At 44.8% G+C, this 19,766-nt stretch overlaps 1 protein-coding gene across 9 annotated transcripts in view; it reads right to left on the bottom strand.

Moving 5' to 3' along the window:
- CDHR5 (cadherin related family member 5) overlaps positions 1–19,766 on the bottom strand; it is a 423,620-nt gene that overhangs the window by 122,175 nt on the left and 281,679 nt on the right. For all 9 annotated transcript variants that reach the window (XM_086957775.1, XM_086957776.1, XM_086957779.1 and 6 more), the window contains 3 exons: positions 12,222–12,428; positions 5,117–5,233; positions 2,924–2,996 (listed from right to left, as the gene is read on the bottom strand). In XM_086957775.1, coding sequence (XP_086813901.1) covers positions 2,924–2,996; positions 5,117–5,233; positions 12,222–12,428 — 397 coding nt within the window. The remainder of the gene's footprint in view (positions 1–2,923; positions 2,997–5,116; positions 5,234–12,221; positions 12,429–19,766) is intronic.

The raw sequence follows: 19,766 nt of genomic DNA, 5'->3' as shown, positions 1-19,766 counted from the left end.
CTTACGCCTGGGGATAATTCTACGTTAAGGAATTTGCGGCTAGTAATCTCTATCAGATGAGGCAATCCTTCTTAGCAGGTCAGCACAATAGTCCAAGTGGTGCTTTCTCCTGACAGTCCACCAGTTCCTCCTGGCAAGGTGCAGAATGTAGAGCTAGCAGCATCTGGTTACAAGTCCCACCTGGTGCCTAAAAACATGGGGTAAGAGCCCCTGTACTTATACCCAAAATGGAAAGGAGTTAACACCCTGTCTCTGTGATGATAGGTAGGATGTCCTTAAACCTATCACTGACGGAGATGCAGTATGGGTTTTGTTTAACCTGAGGACCAGGATGATGTCGCGATGAGAAAAACAAGGCAGGGCAAAGTAGACAGAGGACTATACAATTACTGAGGGTTAATGACACTAGATAAACACAAAAGTTTTTTTAAAAAACAAAATTAAAATTTATTACCTCCCACTCGGGTTACAATCTAGAAACTATTAAAAACAAATTAATACGAGCCACCGTTGGGTGGTCAATTAATACATCAGAATACAGTTAAAATCAAACAGTCATATGTGATCAGAAGTGAAAAAAGTCGACGCGGCGTTTCGGTGCTTTGCTATTCTTCACACCTTCTTCAGGACGTTCACTAAACTTGATATCTTTAGTGTTTATCAGATGAACATATCAAGTTCTTTCAGCGGATTTCTGAAGATTAATACACGGTTCTGCTCTCACAGGAGCTTAAGTGTTAATACACCACTGTTCCATGTACACGGAGGGGCCACCGATAATTCAAGAATAGAAGAATCCTTTGATAATTTCAGGTAATACACACTATTTTTTCTCGGTTCTTGTAGATTACCGAATCTGGATACTCTTCTTATTGATTGAAGAGGCTCTGTTTTAGGGAATCCGGCCTCCCTGCTCCTCCGTGCTTCCGTGTATAGCGCTGCCGTAGTGATGATACGCGGTCAAGATATCAAGTTTAGTGAACGTCCTGAAGAAGGTGTGAAGAATAGCAAAGCACCGAAACGCCGCGTCGACTTTTTTCACTTCTGATCACATATGACTGTTTGATTTTAACTGTATTCTGATGTATTAATTGACCACCCAACGGTGGCTCGTATTAATTTGTTTTTAATAGTTTCTAGATTGTAACCCGAGTGGGAGGTAATAAATTTTAATTTTGTTTTTTAAAAAAACTTTTGTGTTTATCTAGTGTCATTAACCCTCAGTAATTGTATAGTCCTCTGTCTACTTTGCCCTGCCTTGTTTTTCTCATCGCGACATCATCCTGGTCCTCAGGTTAAACAAAACCCATACTGCATCTCCGTCAGTGATAGGTTTAAGGACATCCTACCTATCATCACAGAGACAGGGTGTTAACTCCTTTCCGTTGTCAAGATCCCCTCCCTGTCATATTTAACAGGGGTCCCTCCATCTTTTTGGACACTTATACCCAAAATGTCTTTGATGTGGCGGTAACTTTTAGAAGTGCACATTACCACCATTCAATCCCAGCCCTGACTCCAGACATCAGTAGGGGGGTAAACAAACCCTTTGTGTGAGGGCAAATGTAAAATGTCAACGCCCCAAACTCTCCCTTCCCAGGAAGACCATTCAGTATACAGATGAATGCAGATGCAACCCTGTTTCACCCAACCCTTCATGTGTGTTGGGTGTCTGTAATGTATGCACAAGTCCTGGTGTCACTCTACCCTAGATGTGGATTAGAGTCTGGCCGCAAAGCAGAGTCATAAGCACAAAAAGAAATGCCCACTTTCTAAAAGTATATACAATCAAAGGGGTGGTTGATTGAATTATGTTCTTTTTTACTAAAGAGCAAGATAGTTAATAAACTTGATCAGTGTTTACATTACAAACTTCTTTAGTTACAATGTTTATATTATACTCGGACTAGAACAATGATAACCACTCTTCTTAATAAATAAAAATCACTTCCAAAGCTAGACCTTATAACAATCATGCAACATTAGAAAAGTTTACAAACAGAAAAATAATGACCAACAAGACAATAAATGATGCATTTTCCTTCCCTCAGTGTTCAGTAGTCCATGGCGCTCCTCTCAATGTTGACTGTAGTGTGACACTGAAGTCAACACTGAAAGGAGCGCAAATCATGGACTTCATGTATCATGATGCAAAGGAGCAAACCTTTCTGGGCTATGATTTAGGTTCCGGCCATAGACTTTTCCCTGCCCAAACTGACCTTCATTACCTCCTCTACAATTTATCACACATTACTAATGTTCCTTCTTGTAAAAAAATGTATTTTGGCCCATGGATTACATTTCATCCGGTTGGAGCTGAAGAATACGGCTTGAACCGGAGAGTACGGCCCAGGTGCGAAGAGTACGGTCCGAGTGCGGAGAGTACGGTCCGGGTGTGGAGATTACAGCCCGACTGCGATGTAAAGATATGACTCGTAAATATCCTTTGTGAATACCAAAAGTCGTAAAGTTAGGCTTTTGTCTCAGATTGCCTTTGTGAATCGGGCCCTAGATGTATATCTTTCACCTGTACCCATCTTACCACCAATTCCCCTAACCCTCTTGTCTGACTGCCAACCTGCTGGCACCAATGTGGCCCTCAGGCACATCACAGACCAAACGTTTTGGCCCCCGTTACGTTATATTTTAAAGTAGGTACTTGTGCCTGACGACCAAATAGCAGGTACGCTGAGGCCTGTGAAGATGTGGAGACAGGAAAACATATCCACATGGTGGAGACAGCTTTCATTTTCAAAGGCAGTCACTGTACATTGGGAGGGCTAGTGTCCATTCCTAATGGAATCATAGAGGCATTGGGCTGTCAGGTAGTTGGTCCATCTTTGCCCATAGAAGAGGAGGAATGGGGAGAAAAGGAAAGTACAATACAGTTCTTTAGAAATGATGAAAAAAGCCCAATTCCTACCAGCTACAGGGGTAACCTCCACCAAGACCAGGGTTGTGGCTTTCTCCCCACTTGTCCTGTCAACAGCAGCGACCTGGAAGAGAGCAGTTCAGGTTATGGGTCATAGGTAAAGCACTGCAGATTGGTGGCGTCTCCTAGTGACGCAGAGGGATCGACAGACCATAAAACCACAGAAACAAAGTGCATTGGAACATGTTTACTTCATGTCTGAAAAGCACCAAAGCAAGTCTAGCACCAATCGACCTCCTGAGTATGGAATGCTTTACAAGGAGCCAGCGTATTCCCATATGCAATGTTTTTTCTACATTTCGAAAGTTCTCGAACCCATTCACTCGCACACACGCCAAGTTTAGAGGTGATGCAACTGCCTTCCAGTCCTGAAAATGGAGTTACTTCAGCCCCTTGCTGGGGTAAAACTCTGTTTCCAAGGTGGAATGGGTCACCTCAGTTTGCAAACTCCAACAAACTCACAGGTTTGTGGGCATTCACCCTTTCCGTGGGATTTACTACTTCAGTAATAAAGCCATTTGTACCCGTCACAAATCCCTCTGTGAATCCCTAAGAAGTGTAAACTGTCATTTTCGTATGTGAGCATAGGTTTATAACTAAAAATATATTGAACTGAAATGAAATAGCTGCTCCTGTTGTAAACAATATAAATCCTTTTCTTTGTCTGTCAAGCGAAAGGCTGGTGCCCCAAATTCATCTGAGTATATGCCTAGGCTTTCCCAGATAGGCCGCCTGGAAAAAGGAGCAATTATTGAGCGTTTGCAAAATGGGGAGACTTCTGCCAACCCTGTGGCTGGAGAGCTACTTTCAGGGGTGGATGGGTTGGAGAGATCTGTATTCACCCTTGTCCACTCATAATGGGGTAATCCACAGCGGTACCACCACTTATCCCTTATTCCAACCTGCGAAACCAGGAATTTAACTCACTCAAGGAAAAAAAACTGAACAAGCACTAACAGAATTCCCAGGTACGATTTGATCGCTTGATGATCCCGAGATATTCAGAATGATGACTCAAGTTTCTTTCACATACCTTTGAAATTACGATTTTACATAAGAAAACAAATTAGACACCAGAGTCAGCTCAGGCTTCGCCTCTGCCACCCCTTCAGGATGTACATTCCTTCACCGAAAAGTGTCACATTTTCTGAGTACCCATTCCCAAGCTGAGGACGGTTTTACCATCAGATCTCTGCTTTTGCTCCCATTTCTTTCCCTTTAGGAAGTTCTATTTATTACGTGATTTTCACCATGAACGTAAGTTTACAGCCAAAAAAATCTCAATTTTCGCCTGGCAGGAAATTCATACAAGGATTCCAGGCAGGCATTCTGGGATTTACTACGGTGGATTTATTTGCAACATGTGTAGAGAAATGCAATATCTCACACAAGGGTTGGGAAGAGACGTTCCTGGGCGTGCTTTGCCTTTTAAGCTTGCGATCGTCCAAAAACATGTACGTTTGTGGGCCTTTGCAAACTCCAAAATAACACTTTCCTGCCCCGGAAATGGTTGTAAAATTACTCCCCTCTCAGAATGAGAAGGTAATGTGAGGGAAGAGTTTCCTCCGTGGGGAAAAATGTTTGCCCCACAGAGAAAAATAAACAATATTGTGTGTTTGCCCAAGGGGCTCTATGCCAATGCCCATAAATCTACGGTATGTAGAACTGCATGCACACGCCCAGGGGGAACAAGACCCCGGTGCAACTGTCCATGCATACTTCTAGGAATGTTTGTGAATAGGAATAAAAATGCAAAAGTATGTCAGGTGGAAAAGCAAATATCTGCCCATTCTTTTGCATTCTTTAGTGAATAGGGCCCATGTTTTGAAACTTTTATTGAGTGACAAAGAAATTCCCAAAAATTGTTTCAGAATGATCCAGTTGAGGTGATGCAATTAGACCATGTAAGAGCCAAGGGACAGGATTCAGACATTCCACACAGTTCAGATTGTGAGTACTTTGCAAATGCTAATTAAATGGGTGTTGGCCGTGACTGGAATTCCGGGTATTTTTGGAAATATGAACTGCATGGCGGATGCCTAGTACAAGTGTGAGTATAGTTACATTATTGGTGATGTCAGAAACAATCTTCAGAATTCATCAAAAGACAAGCAGCACCCATCATTACTCCGCATGCCTGCATATACCCCGCAGGAAAAGACTCATGGAGGCGCGGCGACCTACCAGTATAACGTTAGTTCCGGAGGTATTCAACTGCACATTGGACTGAATGTAACCATCCTGGCTGACCAAGAAGTCAGTGCTGTTCTCAATGCTGTATGTGATGGCAGGATTCTTCTTCTGTAAAATGAAGAGAAAAAAAGTCTGTCAGTAACCTGACATCAACAGATAAAAAGAAACCTAATTAGCTTCCTTTGTCGTCTAGAAGTAGCCTCTCCCCATGTATGCTTGACTGAGGAATAGGGGCAGCTGGAGAATATTTCACCCTATCTTCCTGTGTTCTTAAGGCTATGCCTCTTTGTATGGGACTAAGAGCTCTAGGGCCTACATGCACAACTCAATGCCCCTTCCATTGAAGATGGGTACATTGAGCAAGGGTGCTCAACCTAGCCACATACCTTCATACGAGCTAGAGGAAGTAAGATCTGCAGCTCAGTGCTCTAGGCAGGATGCATCTTGGGGGCTCAGAGTGACAAGGGGAATAAAGGGGTTAGGTTAAAGTCAACATGGACTGATTTATACAAAATTAGAATGGGCTGTTTCCTTTTTTTTTAAAAGGCAATGGGCAAACATTTCACTCCAGGTTTACACCCAGTTCTGTCATTACTGTTTGGTGTCAGATCAGTGTTGTACAAAAACACTTAATGGGCTTGAAACAGTGCTCATTGGAGAAGGGTTAGAGCTATTAAATACTGACAGGTCACTAGCCAACCCATATTGGCAAAATGTCTGGGACATTTAGACAGAAACTTCACAGATTGAACATTTATTGTCTCAATATTGCCTTTTTTGTAAGGCTTACATGGAAGAGTTTAGGCCCTGGCTCGAGAAAACCTAGTTTCTAAGATGCCAATGTGAACACTTTCCCAGTTACAAATTCTCAATTGCTTCTATAGAGGACGGTGTCCGCCCGTCATCCTACCGGTGAATGGGACCACCCGCCATAAGGGCTGGGGTCCCGTTGTACATATTAGGATGCGCCCACTACAGTGGCGAGTGCTTCCCGCATTTTTAGCATTGCGGCGGGCGGTGCTGAAATCACCGCCCGCCGCAATGCTAAAAATGCACATTGTGCATTTCAATGCACAACATGAACGGCCCCGCGAGGTGCCTGTCAGGTTGTGCATTAAAATGCAGGGGGGTACCATAGGTACCCCCCATGTGCACCCCCACCACCTGGAGTCCCTGGGGGCCCGCAACGGGCCCCCGCAGGGGGACTCCGCATGTCTTTCTGTGGCGGCATTGCCGCCAGGGAAAGGCATTCACAAATGCCCATCATAATATGGCTGGCGGTGTCTAATAGACACCGCCACCATATAAACCCTTTTCCGTCCCGGCCGTAAGGCGACCGGGGCGGAAAAGCGGCAGACTATCTTTCCGTCCGCCGCTGTACCCCCCGCCATGCTAATATGGCGGGGGGTCTTTAGAGCAAGGATGGCGGGCGGATCGCCCCAACGATGCCGGCGGTGGCTACCGCCAGCCTGGCAGGGTCAATCCGCCCGCCATCCTAATGGGCCCCTTTGTGTCTAAAGATGTAAATGTAAATGTAAATGTACATGTATTTATATAGCGCAAATCGCCCACATCGCAGGCATCTATGCGCTTGCTTAGGGAACCCGTCCTGGTATTCCCCTGTGAGATAACCCCGGCAGGGTATCCACAAGGTGAAAGCCAGGCATCCCGCCGCGAGGGGCCGTTGTGGAGATTAAGCAAGCTATAGAGAGGGAAGAAATTCTTTGTGAAAAGGAGGGAGAGGCAGATGGTGGCGAATAAACATGGGATGTTTCCTGGTTCAAGTGATGATGTAAGGAAGCTTTTCTACTCTCTTGGTTTGCAGGGGAATAGTTGGGTTACAGCTGGACAACTTTATGTCATAGTTTTAGTTAAGACAGAACAAATTAATAAAATGCCCAGGACTGTGAAATTTTATCATACCGTGAAACCGTGAAAAAATATAAAGCACTTTAAAAACAAAATACTGGAATAAAGCCCTTTTGTATGTATATTTAATTCATGTGTTTATAAAAGTAAGCATTCTGTTCATCCTGTATGTTTTATGTCTTATTGTTACTGTATCACCATGAAAATAGGTGACACAAGAAACTTTTAGGTTGAGGTCATGTATCCAGATAAACAATAAGGTCAAATAGAACACAACTTGGTTCCCACAGGAAGCAATAGTTGTTAATATTTAAGTGTGTTGAAGTTGTAAGCATCGGATTAAATGAAGTGCCCAGTGTATTGTGGAGAGTAAGATATTTTCCCATGCTGCACTGGTAGAGTGATTTTCATTAATAACCGAATAGGACACAAAATCTAGCAACTAGGGCAAAGAATGCAAACCTTTTTTATACAAATGCTTTTATTTGTTCTTCAAACTAATTGGTTGGCTCCTACAATGAACTACTATTGGCATTGGTACTACTATTGCTATTTGGTAGTTAGTTTAAGGAAAGATCTTGGCACAAGATCTTTGCAGGAGGGAGGGCTGATCTTTTTCATAGGAATATTCGTCTATTTGTTTTTAGCCTAGCTGAGTCTGTGTCACAATGTTATACTAGTCAAAGTTTGTTTTTCAGTATAGCTGCCTGTACAGTATGTATTGGGGTTTATATTTCATGTGGGTTGTGTCCTGTATGTCTACAGCATGTATGAGCTGAAGGACAGAATGTTTAGAACATTGGCTAATACTGAGCCCAACAGAATAAACTCTGAGGGAGTTATCAGTTGTGAGACAAGAGTTGCAGAGCGGAGTTGGAATTGAAGGATCTCTAGACCAGTTTTTGTAAACGTCCTCTCAAGATAGGGTTTCATTTAAATAAACCTGATTGTTTGTAAGCTTTGCCAAGTTAGATCAAAGGAAATGCCCCCAGTGTCTAGAATCCTGACCTTGGCTGGCATTATTGCCCTTTGCTTGGGTGTGGCACTGACAGATGGGTCTTTTTTATTATAGGATGAACAATGTACCAACAAGCCCTTCATTATGTGGCATTGCGGGAAGGTATAAACATTCTGCATGAGTCCACCTAAATCGGACTGTGAAGTCAATAGATGGGCGGGATTGAAAGAGGAGAGTGATCACTGTAGAGGAGAGTGAGCACTGTAGAGCAGTGACTAATGGTGAAGAACCAGCAAAATCCCTTTGCCTCAGAGTAAGCGTCTGACAAGAAGGGGACTCTGTGAAGGTCTGTCAAGTTTCCTTCTTGATTGCCTGAGGGAATGGAGACTTTTCCCAGTGCTTACAGTCTCACCCTGCACAGAACAGTATTCATGAAAGATACCAACTATCTACTTTTGAGGGTCCCAGTTAGGAGAAGTGAGTAACAAGGGCAACAACTCATTGGAAATCTTATAGTGTTTGAGGATGAAGATTATTGTAAAAGTAGATTAGTGAGGCACTAAACTACCCCTGAAGTTAGGGAAAAAGAAGGAGCCTCACATAGACATCTCAATGCAAGTTTAAGCAGCAAGGAGCAGAAACAAGGGACACATTTATTAGCAAGTAGGCAACAGACACAGCTAGAAATAAAGCACCACATTTGTTGTGACACACCCATCTCTTATTGAGGCAGAACCTCTGGACTAACTGCCATCAAGGAAAAGGGTGATTCATATGGCTTAATGTATAGATTTGGTAAACTCTCTTTTTCAATAAAATCTGCCAAGAATACATTGGGACTTACGTGGTCTTTCCTATTCCTACCTGTCGGGTGGCGACGTGGTGAGGGACTGCTGTTTCTACATGTAAGTATTTATGCCTATATAGTGCGAAGCTAGCCAAAAGGCAGCATGACCACAGCTCTTTCTTCTGATACATAATGTTGGATCAGTAAATGAGGAAGAAGTTCAAGTTTGACATCTAATGTGGTGCTACATTTCCCATCAAATGCTCCTTGTTAGTTGCACAGCTCCTCTCTGGGTGACAGGGACCTCGGAAGCGCCAGTCCAGCCTAGACTGCAAGCATGCCCAACTCTTAGAATGGATATAAGAGTGTAGTTTAATTAAGTTGTTACACTAAAAGGTAGGAGGAATACCAATCGGGATTAGTTCCCCAAAGAATACAGTTATTTCAGATTACCTATTTCTCCTAGGGATGCAATAATGACACAGTGATTACTAACTAGAATTTAGAGCTAGCTTATAAGGTGTTTCTTATTCTAATGGCAAGAAGCCGAGGTATATTGAACATAAGTAAGAAATCACTAGAATTAAGTTGAGGAGCCAAAGTGTTTGTGAATTTTAGCTGTCTGAATAAGACATGAATTGTCCTGTTCTTAAATGTAGTGTTCCATTTTCATGCAAGTACAAATGAGTGTTAGAAGCAAAGAAATATAAATGTTAAGTGACAGAGTGTTAAGATACTGCTATGTAATTTGTTTAAATGAAAGGCTCTGTAAATTGCAGATACTGCCGTTTAGAGTTTGATGAAGGGGAAGAACCGCCATTGTTTGGTGGTCCATTCCCCAACAAACTAATGGTTCCCTCACCTCATTTAGAGGTGGGAAAAATGTACGTGTTTAATCAAATGGGGTCTTATCTGTAGGCAAAAGCTTTTCACCTGTATGCCTGTGGCCTCCAGATAACAATGACCTCTTTAGGATGAGGCTATCATCATTAGATTGCCTGCCGTGTCCAGCAATGATAGCCAAAACGGTCCAAAACGCTCCAAGGCCGTAATAAATCAATGGCCTGGATGCATCCCTGTGTGTCATTGCCATTCCTTTAAAAAAGCAAAAACAAAAAAACTTCTACTTTGGTAGTGTGTCTCTGAAATTCAAAACATTTTACAGAGCATCCTCTGCACAGGAAGATGCATTGAAGGCAGTGGATCCCCGCCAGATCTCACAATAGGGCAGGCAGTCCGTCACGGACCTGGTGGCTGGAGGGTCACCTACCTATCCAGAAAAAAATCCTCTTAGTTCAGTTTAAAAGAAAAGTGGAGGACTTGTATTGCCTCAGGTTGTCAGTGTGTTTCCTGTCAGAGATTGACATTTCATATTCCTCAGAGGCTATAGTAATGATGGTATTGTATATGCACTGAAGTCAGCATTAAAGAGTGTTCTAAATAGCCCACAGAAGTCCTGAGATTTAAACTATACCTAGTGAATGTTAATGCATTCGTTGTCTATATTTAATATTCTGACAAGTTGCAGTATGGAGAATTAACTTGGCTTTCGCCAATCTATGAGAGTTAGAGCTTGGAGACATTGGTATGTGAAGCTGCATATAGTAATATGTTTGCACACTAACATTAAAGCTCACATGTTTATGCATAACAGTTCAAATATGCACGCATGAGGAGGCGGTGCCCTGCTTTCTGTACAGGGGGCCTCAAAATACTAGGGGCCAGATTTTCAAAGAAGTCACGCAACCCAGAGCAGCACCCGAAGAGGCTACGCTGTGTTGCGTGACAGGGAGAGAGCAGGAGAGCGACATATATACAGAGATATGGCTATCTCCTCCCCTCTCCATAGCCCTGACGATGATTTCAGCTGCCGAGCGCCACGCGCACACCTTAGCTCCATAGCACTAGGGTGTTTGCGTGAGTCTAGCATAGGTTTTGAACAGAAAGGGTACCATTCATATACAAAATACTATGCCTAGTCAAGTTTAAAAGCTTTTTTGCACAGTGCAGCACACATGCAAAGTCTGAAAAGAAAGGAGAAATAAAAACATTTCTCCTATTAGGGCCTCCTTTGGAGTTGTGTTAACTTTGGCGCTAAATCCTGTCTGCGGTTCTTTGTAGATAGGGTTTTGCGTCAAAAGGCATGGGTAGTTGCATGGAATGCCCAAGTACCACCCATCGAACGCCCCCTTGGCGCAAAATAAAGCAAAGCAGTCACTTGCGCTGCGTTGTGCTACATTAAGGGTACTTTCCACCGCAAAACAAGTTTTGTGCTACAAAGTAAATTCCCCCCCAAAAAAGGTTACACTGGCTAATGGTCTTTCGGGGTCAGATTTTGCAGAGAAATCCTTGGAGTAGAGACCAGCAACTGAGTAATTGTGTTATTACACACCCCATTGTTTTGTGGCGTGCAGCACCCCTTCTTCCACTTGATCTGGCTGGTTTGCATATAAAAGAATTTGGTTAACGTTCTTTTGGTAGACACTGACAGCCACATGCATCATTGTAGGAATTTGCGATTCCTAAATCGCGAAAATTAAGGAATCGCAATTTAGGAATCGCAAATTCCTATGCATCAAGAAATCGCAAAAGTTTTAGCGAGTTCTTAATTTTCCTTATTTGCGATTCCTTAATTGCGAATCGCAAATAAGGAAACGCTTTACATTGATTCCTATGGGCCTAGAGGCCCATAGGAATCAATGGGAAGGAATTCTCATTTTGCGAATTCGCAATTAAGGAATCGCAAAATGAGAATGCAATTTCAAGGGTGCAGGGGGGGGTCCGAAGGACCCCCCCCTGGACCCCTGGAATGTCATGTAAGTACATTTTACTCACACACATGTCCCAAGGGCATGTGTGTGTGTAACATGTAAGTTTCAAAAATGCATTTATTTGCATTTTTGAAACTTTTCGCAAATTACCATGAAGGTTTACTTCATGGTAATTTTTCCATTCAAAATTGCGAATTCACAAATTAAAATTAATCATGCATAGCATTTAAGGAATCGCAAAATTTGCGATTCCTTAAATGCTATCGCAATTTGAGAGATCGCAAAAAATTGTGAATTCTTAAATTGCGATACATGAGAAATTAATGATGCATCCCAAAAAGTGATTTTGGAATCGCAAACGGCCGAATTTTGCGATTCACACCGTTTGTGATTCCAAAATCGCTTGATGCATGTGCCTGTGAGCTCCCTGCAACACTGTTGAGTCATTTTACGACTCTACAACAACTCAGGGAACAAGCAATCATTTTGCGTGGCTACTCAGTTTCTCCACATATTACTTTTAATGCTCATTGTCAGCTAAATGGGAAACACGTTATGTTTGCGGCAAAGTTACCACATACACTTTGTGGTAAAATGTAGCACTGAATTCTGATCGAAGCAGTTGCATTTTTTTTTTGGGGTGGGGATTCCATTCAAGTGCCAGCCTGGAAGAGTAGTACTATGCAAGAGTAATGTTCATTGGATACCTACATCATTAAAATCATCATCCGCTGCAAATATCTTCAGAGGTCGACTTGGCGAATTGTAGTCCATAACCAGGCTGCCAGGTACAGAATAGGCTGGCATGGTGCCCCTGTAGTCAGTGCTTGGGAACTTTGGAGGGTGATTGTTTTTCTCTACAACTTGTATTTTGACTGATGTCACAGCGTACCGCAGAGAGTTAAGGACTTCAGATGCCTGCAAGAAGACCCAAAAAGCTATTTAGCCAAAATGATTAGTGTTTTTATAAACATTAGGAGACAAGAATAATATTTTATACTTAATTGAGCCACAGTGACCTGCAGGAATTCCACAAATCGGCTTACCTATCCTCACCATCATCTCGAACTGCTGTTCCATGTACTCAGATCACACCTCTCCCTAGAGGCATAACGCAAAATAATGTGCCCCCCTGCAGAATGTACCCAGGGTCACCAATATCTCATAGATATACATTGGCCTTGGAATATCTGGGGCACTTGGAAACCGTTGGAGAAGGGCATAATGCTTGCCCCTGCAGTAATTGCAGGGGCAAGCATTATGCCTTTGTCTCTCTTAAAAAACTGCAACTGAACCCCCAATCTGACATAATGGTCCTTACTGATACTTGGCTAAACGATACTGCAAACAATATCCTGCTCTTCTTTCCACAGCCTCTTCACTCCCTTTTGAGATGTGACAGAGAAGCTAGACAAGGAGGGTCTCTAGAGGTCATTTAAGGAAACACGCTAAGCTGCAGGCTCGTCTCCTGTATCCGCTTTTGATCCTTTGAGTGTTAAACAGTGGAAATCCCTTTGCATGCTTCTTCCAACATTATTTACATGATTTATCACCCCACCCCTCCAAGGTCCAACCAGCATTTTCATTGATTAATTCATAAAATTCCTCACCACCCAATTAACCAGCTCAGACAATATTAAGTTCTTGGTGACTTCAACATTCACCTGGGATTCGAAGGCAATATTCTCCTGGATAACTCTGCTACCTTTCTCGATGATGACCTCCACCAACCCTGCCAGAAACCCACTCCCTGCACGGGCTCGACCCCAGACCTGATCATTGCCAACATGTCCCTCCTGGTGGCTGTCGTGCCTTCCCCTCCATTACTACAGGAGCCGGAGAGTATAGTTCAATACATCTTTATTCGTTCATACCCTATTCCTAACTGCCCATCGGTCTTTGTCCCTCCCATTCCAGTTTCTGGTTCCCGGCTCCGCCCCCCAACTACTAGACTGCATCACGACGTGACATCTCCCCCCTTTTTAACAAACAAAATTGATTCCCGAAACTTCTATAGTATCTTGATCAGCTGCACAGGGCGGCGACCCGCCTGTTTGAGTCATGAGACACATCTCCATCACAAACTCAAACTCGGTCTGTTTCTCAGGTGTCAGCAGGGTGCAGTCTGTTGGAGACACTTCATTGTGTCTTTCCGGCTGCCTTGACAGGAGTACCGCTTCTTGTGATGTGGCTGTCGATGGCTCCGCTAGATGTCGGCTGTTCGTATTCTTTTGTAGTTCTTGTTTGAGCGGCAATTGATCGCTTGCACGTGTGTCCGTTGTTTTAGTTTTCTTCCGAGCGCCTGCATGCACTTCTATTTCTCGTTGTCTTATTCGGTCAAGGACAACACTGTCCTCCTGTCCTTGGACAGGCATACCAGACAACACAGGTGCACGTTTTCCTTCTGACTGATGATGATGACCTCTCTTCCCCAACGTGTTGGCCCCTCTGGGTAGGGTGACTGGGTGGTCCCTCTCCGCCCAGCGAGTACAGTCACCTGCATCTGTGCTTCTTCTGTGCCCTTTTTGCGTAAGCCTTGCTGACCCCTTCAATGGTGACGGTATATTCTTCACGTCATGGTGTTCCTGGGGCTGACATGGCATGTTGTCTTGTGGGGAGTTCAGACATTGCAGGTTGTTGGCCTGAGGTGTGTTGCTTTGGACAGGGAAGGCGGCCTTTGCTTCCACTGTGTTTTCAAATGATGGACACCGTGACCGTTGTCGGTACCAGGGCTCTGTTGATTTAAGTGATCGTCCGGACATGTTTTCTGAGTCGGTCGACGACGCACTCCTGGAGTCGACGCTATCGAGGAGACGCTCATCTGGGTGCATCTTTTGAAGTGTCTTTTGAGTTATTGCTATGACGGGGTTGTTTGCTAGCCACGTATGTGCTTCCTTGGTTTGGTCTTGAGATGTTTGACTCTTCTCTGTTTTCTCCAGATCACAAATGGCTTGAGCGTATGTATCTTGAGTTGTTCTAGTGTACGTGTGTATCGGTTTCTGGGGATGACGTGGCTTGTCCCCTCGCCAGTGTTTGGTCCTTTCTTCATAACTGTTGAGTCGACTGTCGTCGGTCTCCTCTGTGTGGTCTGTGTCTCTGCTTGATGGTTCTCCGGAGTAGACTGTGTGGTCTGTGTCTCTGCTTGATGGTTCTCCGGAGTAGTATGTTAGTTTCCGTATATAACGTGACTTGTCCCCTCGCCGGTGTTTGTAATTTTCGTTATGACCGTTGAGTAGACTGTCTTCGGCCTCCTCTGTGTGGTCTGTGTCACTGCTTGATATGTCTCCAGAGTAGTGTGTTGAGTGGCTTCTCGGCGTTATGTCAAACCGGTTGTCATGATTCCTGGTTGTCCCAGTCTTTCGTACACCCTTGTCCATTGTCCTTTGTGTTGGTGACTCAGGGAGTTCCCTGTCACTTCGTCTTTCATGGTGTCTTACTTCTGGTCCGCTTTCGCCCTCCCTCTCTCGGGTTTTGTTTGACTCCTGGGCTTTCCTCGTGGACATGGGGAATGTCTCCTTTCTTCTCTTTTTGATTCCTGCTTCCCTGTCACTTTGTCTCTCATGGTATCTTGCCTCTAGTCCACTTTCGCCCTCCCTCTCTCGGGTTTTGTTTCACTCCTGAGCTTTCCTCGCGGACATGGGGAATGTCTCCTTTCTTCTCTTTTTGTTTCCTGCTTCCCTGTCACTTTGTCTCTCATGTTATCTTGCCGCTAGTCCGCTTTCGCCCTCCCTCTCTCGGGTTTTGTTTGACTCCTGAGCTTTCCTCGCGGACATGGGGAATGACTCATTACTTCTCTTTTTGTTTCCAGCGTCCTGGTGGAATTCTTCGGACGCTTCCCTCGCTGTGACCCGCTATCCAAATTCGGCTCTCCTGATGATCTCTTTTAGCGAGAACCGCCCTTGAATGATCTTGCGCTTGGTGTCGGGTTTTGAACAGCCTTCAATCACCCACAGTCGGATTGCATCTTCATTTGTGAAGGTGTCGAAGTGGCAACATCTCACTAGACGTTGCAGTCGGGTAATAAAGCTTGTTAAGGGTTCTAATGGTTCCTGCCGTGCTGCGTTGAAAGCAATGCGTGCATGATCCACGTCTTCCTTCACGTAAAAATGAGCGAGCAGCGTCTCTCTGAGTCCCCTATATGTCTCTGTGTCTTTTGCTAAAAATGTTTTGATTAAACGTCGGCCTTCGTGACCCACCAGCTGAAGCAGTAGTAGTCGACGTCTGCTATCCCTCCACTCACCGATCGTTGTGAGGAATTCGTCCAACGACTCCAGCCACTTGGACCATTCAGGACCTAAACGGTGAGCGCTGGTCTGTGTCGCTGGAGGAGGTACTCCAATGCAGGGATTGGGTTTATGCGTGTCTTTCCTCATAGGCATGATGGTGTAGTACGCTGGCTTCAGGTAGACAGACTTGATTTCTTGAGATCAGCTTGGTCGCCACTCAGCCGTTGGCGGTATGATTCTTTGTTCGTGGTTGTTGTGTTTGGTCGTTCGTGTTTGCTTGCACTGGTCGTGTGCGCTCATTAGGGCTTGTTCTCTTGTATTTGCCAATGCATGTTGTGGTTTCCTCTAGTCTTCACCGCTGATTGTTTCCTGCCGTCACTTGTGCTTGTTCAGTCTACTGTTGTTTTTACTTGTGCTTGTTTCCTCATTCTATCTCTTGTATTTACGCAGTCTTGTTTTATTACTTGTTTGTCGTATGTGTCAGTCTTATTTCGTCACTTGCATCTTGCTTATTTTCCTTCTTGCACTTGCCTGTGCTTGTTTCTTTGTTAGGCCTCTTGCCTTTGCTTATGTTTTTCTGTTGATTTCAAGGGTTGTATTTTCTCACACTTGTTGGCAGATTCCACAACTGCCTGACTCTAACATGGCCGACACATGCAGTTCAATGGGGGCCTATGGCTGGCGCCTGACTCTAAGATGGCCGCCGCTCGAGACAGACTCTGCTTGTATTTGCTCGAGATTTTTTCGTGTGAGTGCCAAATTTAAAGTCTCTGATTTATTTATTTATTTATTTTTCTGGCTCATTATGTGGGAGCGCAAACGCTCAGGACTCACCCCAGGCCTCTTTGGTGCTGTTGGCAGGCGGTCTCGAGTCCGGTCTTCGCTTTCTCTTTTACGCGCTCTTTCTGAGCATCGCGTCGGGACCCCTGCAGGCTCTCAGGTGTCGGGTCACCCTCCGGAGGCACACAGGTAAGCGGGCAATACCTCCGCTATGTTAATCAGCCGGTCTGGGGCACAGGCAGCAGTTTCTTTGGAGCAGCGCTGATCCTCGCGCTTTGGGCAGCATATGCGTGCACTGCTAGATGTGATCCTGGTTCTGAGCCCCAGCAGGCTATGCCGACACAGGCTGCAGACTCACCGTGTTCGGCAGGCAGCTCCCTTCTTTTTCTTCAGTTACCGGTCATTCAGAAAAGGGCAGCATTCAGGCGCGGCGTGTGGAGCATTTCATTTTCTCACTCCTCACGCGCTGCGCTGACATAGGCTGCAGGCTCTCTGTTTTCTTGGCCGTCCACGGGCGGCAGGGGTCTTAGGCAATGTGGGCTTCAGTTGTTATCCCACCCTCGTCGCCATCGTCGTGCCTTCCCCTCCATTACTACAGGAGCCGGAGAGTATAGTTCAATACATCTTTATTCGTTCATACCCTATTCCTAACTGCCCCTCGGTCTTTGTCCCTCCCATTCCTGTTCCTGGTTCCCGGCTCCGCCCCCCAACTACTAGACTGCATCACGACGTGACAGTGGCCAGTTACCTCATCCTGGTAGACTGGTCTAACCAAAGGGAGATGCCCTTCAAGGTGTCCTTCACACGCTCAAAAACCCTTGAGCAACACAAAGAAGAAAACGTTTGGTTAAATGACAGGTGTAACATCGACATCGAAGCCCTTGTAAATCCAGCCCTCTCAAACCTCACCTCGAAAGTTGCTCACCTCGACATGAAAGAGGCAAAGACAAATTCAACTACAACATTGAATCCTTGCTAGAGAAATTCGCACCCCTCAAGAGGAAATGCAGTAGACCAAACCCTTCTCGACCTTTATATTCAAGAGCCCTATATGAAGAGAGGAAGTGTATCAAAATGCTTGAGAAAGAATGGAGACAAGCACCCTCGCCACTCAGTCTACGTAAGCTACAATCTGTGGGGAAAGACTACATAGAAAATATTTGTAAAGCCACAGATTCACATATTAGAGCTCTCTGTCTCTTTCACACTACCAGCGACAGACCAAAATGTATATCTGAGATAATCAAACAAGCCAACAGCCCTTTGCTCAATCTCACTCCTAAGGCCTCAAAGGCACTTTGCAACAACGTTGTGGAGTTTTCAACAATGAAGTCAAAGACATAAACACCCTTCCGGACATCCACAACAATATAGCTGAGGAGAACCTCCCCGCCGCAAGGTACTACTGCCATGGTTCTCTTTCTCCCCAATCACAGAGGCAGATCTACTACTAACTATATCTGGGATAGAAACCTCTAATAATCTCTGTGATGCCATCCTTGGCTCCATCAGCAAATCCCGATCTAAACTGCTTCCACCCACCACACCCCTCCCCCCTCCCCCATGGACTACCCTGGGCAACTCCTCCCTTTAAAAGGTCGCATTCCAAGATCTTCTAAAATTGGGTCGAATTTTTGCTCTTTTAAAAAACAATCACTGGATTCTGTCAACTTGAACAACTTCCTCCCAGTGTCCGCCCTTATTGAAAGCTGTATAGCTCTCAACCAACATCCCACACCCATGCAAACAACCTCTTAGACTCTTTACTATCCACAATTTGCCAGGAGCTATGAAGAATTAAGTACACTTGTTGACAGATTTATTCAGTGTTTGCACTCCTTGGAGAGCAAGGGTCTTTGGCACTGGTTAAATGCAGAGCATGAGTACATCTCCTTTAGACAAGCCCCTATCCCAGTGATGTGTACTTTGCAGAGAAACCTTCTAGAACAGGGAATAACCCAAGTGAACCAAAAGACTAATCAGACCAAAAACCTGGGAAACCCCAGAGGTATCCATAAGGCCTTTCACCAGTGCTTCTGCCAAGGTGCACTACTTATATAGTACAATGTGGGATTCACACAATCAATACCCAAGATAGACTTCTAATGGGGCTTATCCTGAGTGTGGCAGTAAGGCCTACCCCTCCACCTCTGCACCTCTACCTCGCTGATCGACTTCAGGGTGGGGCTCAAGACCTGGCTCTTCGAATGAGACTTATTGCAGGAGCATGGATACCCTTGCGGGTGACAAGCTGTACTCTATAAATACTAATTGAGTGATTGATTTAGGTTTGACATTTGTTCTCCTACACCACTTCAATCACTCCAAGTACCCAGGGACCAGAACCAATGTTTACCAGTAACATGTTATGGCACTGACTCTTCATAGATGAAGACGCCCATGTTTTGTACCATATCAGTCATGGAGGTCAACAATGTAGACCGAAAGCACTAGCGGAATATATTCAATACCACAGCTTTGTCCCTGGCAGCCACAGGTGGCTTGTTCTGGTAGAGGTTTTCTCTGAGCACCCAAAGCCTCTTCCTCAGGAACATATTGGTAAACTTTGAGTCAAGTTCTAGACCTTCCCCTATGTTTACATATTAATGTGTAAGGAACGCCGATGCTCCTTTGCTTCTTCCATCCACAGGACAGCCTAATGTAAATGTAAATGTAAATGTATTGGCATTTATATAGCGCACTACTTACCCGTAGGGTCCCAAGGCGCTTCGACCGCTGCGAAACCCTTCCTGGCTTCCCTGAGAGATGGTCCCTTAATGGGTATCTCCAGGGTGAGACCAGGCATCCCCGGCAGTCTGGTGGGGCCGTTAGTGAAGATGAGGCAAGCTAATGCCCAGAGTTGCCGAGTGTGATCGCTGATCAGAGTGGGCACCGAGGCGAGAGAATTATCGAGTCCGCTGACCCTGGTCCAGAAACCTGCCGCGCCGGGAATCGAACCCTGGTCCCGGGCCGTCCTCTGCTCTCGGGTCTGCCGCCTCTAACCAGTGAGCCACACTACTTCACGTGATGACATTCACCTCTGTATAGGGCTTGAATCAATTCAACCAAAGGGATACGAGGACTCTGATCTACCCTAATAAACCTTCCGCTGTCCCTATGAACCGTTTGTGTGTGTATGTGTGTGTGTAAGGGACGCTGCCACTGCTTCTCGTTAAAATCTGTAATTAAAGAATTATTCATTTCTTCCTGGTTTCAATGGTCTTACCTAAACATGGAAGAAGCCCAAAGT

Source organism: Lissotriton vulgaris, chromosome 2_1 (assembly GCF_964263255.1).
Source record: "Lissotriton vulgaris chromosome 2_1, aLisVul1.2, whole genome shotgun sequence".
Lineage (NCBI taxonomy): Eukaryota > Metazoa > Chordata > Amphibia > Caudata > Salamandridae > Lissotriton > Lissotriton vulgaris.
The sequence above is the reverse complement of the archived record's forward strand: the minus strand, read 5'-3'. Positions and strand labels throughout refer to the sequence as shown.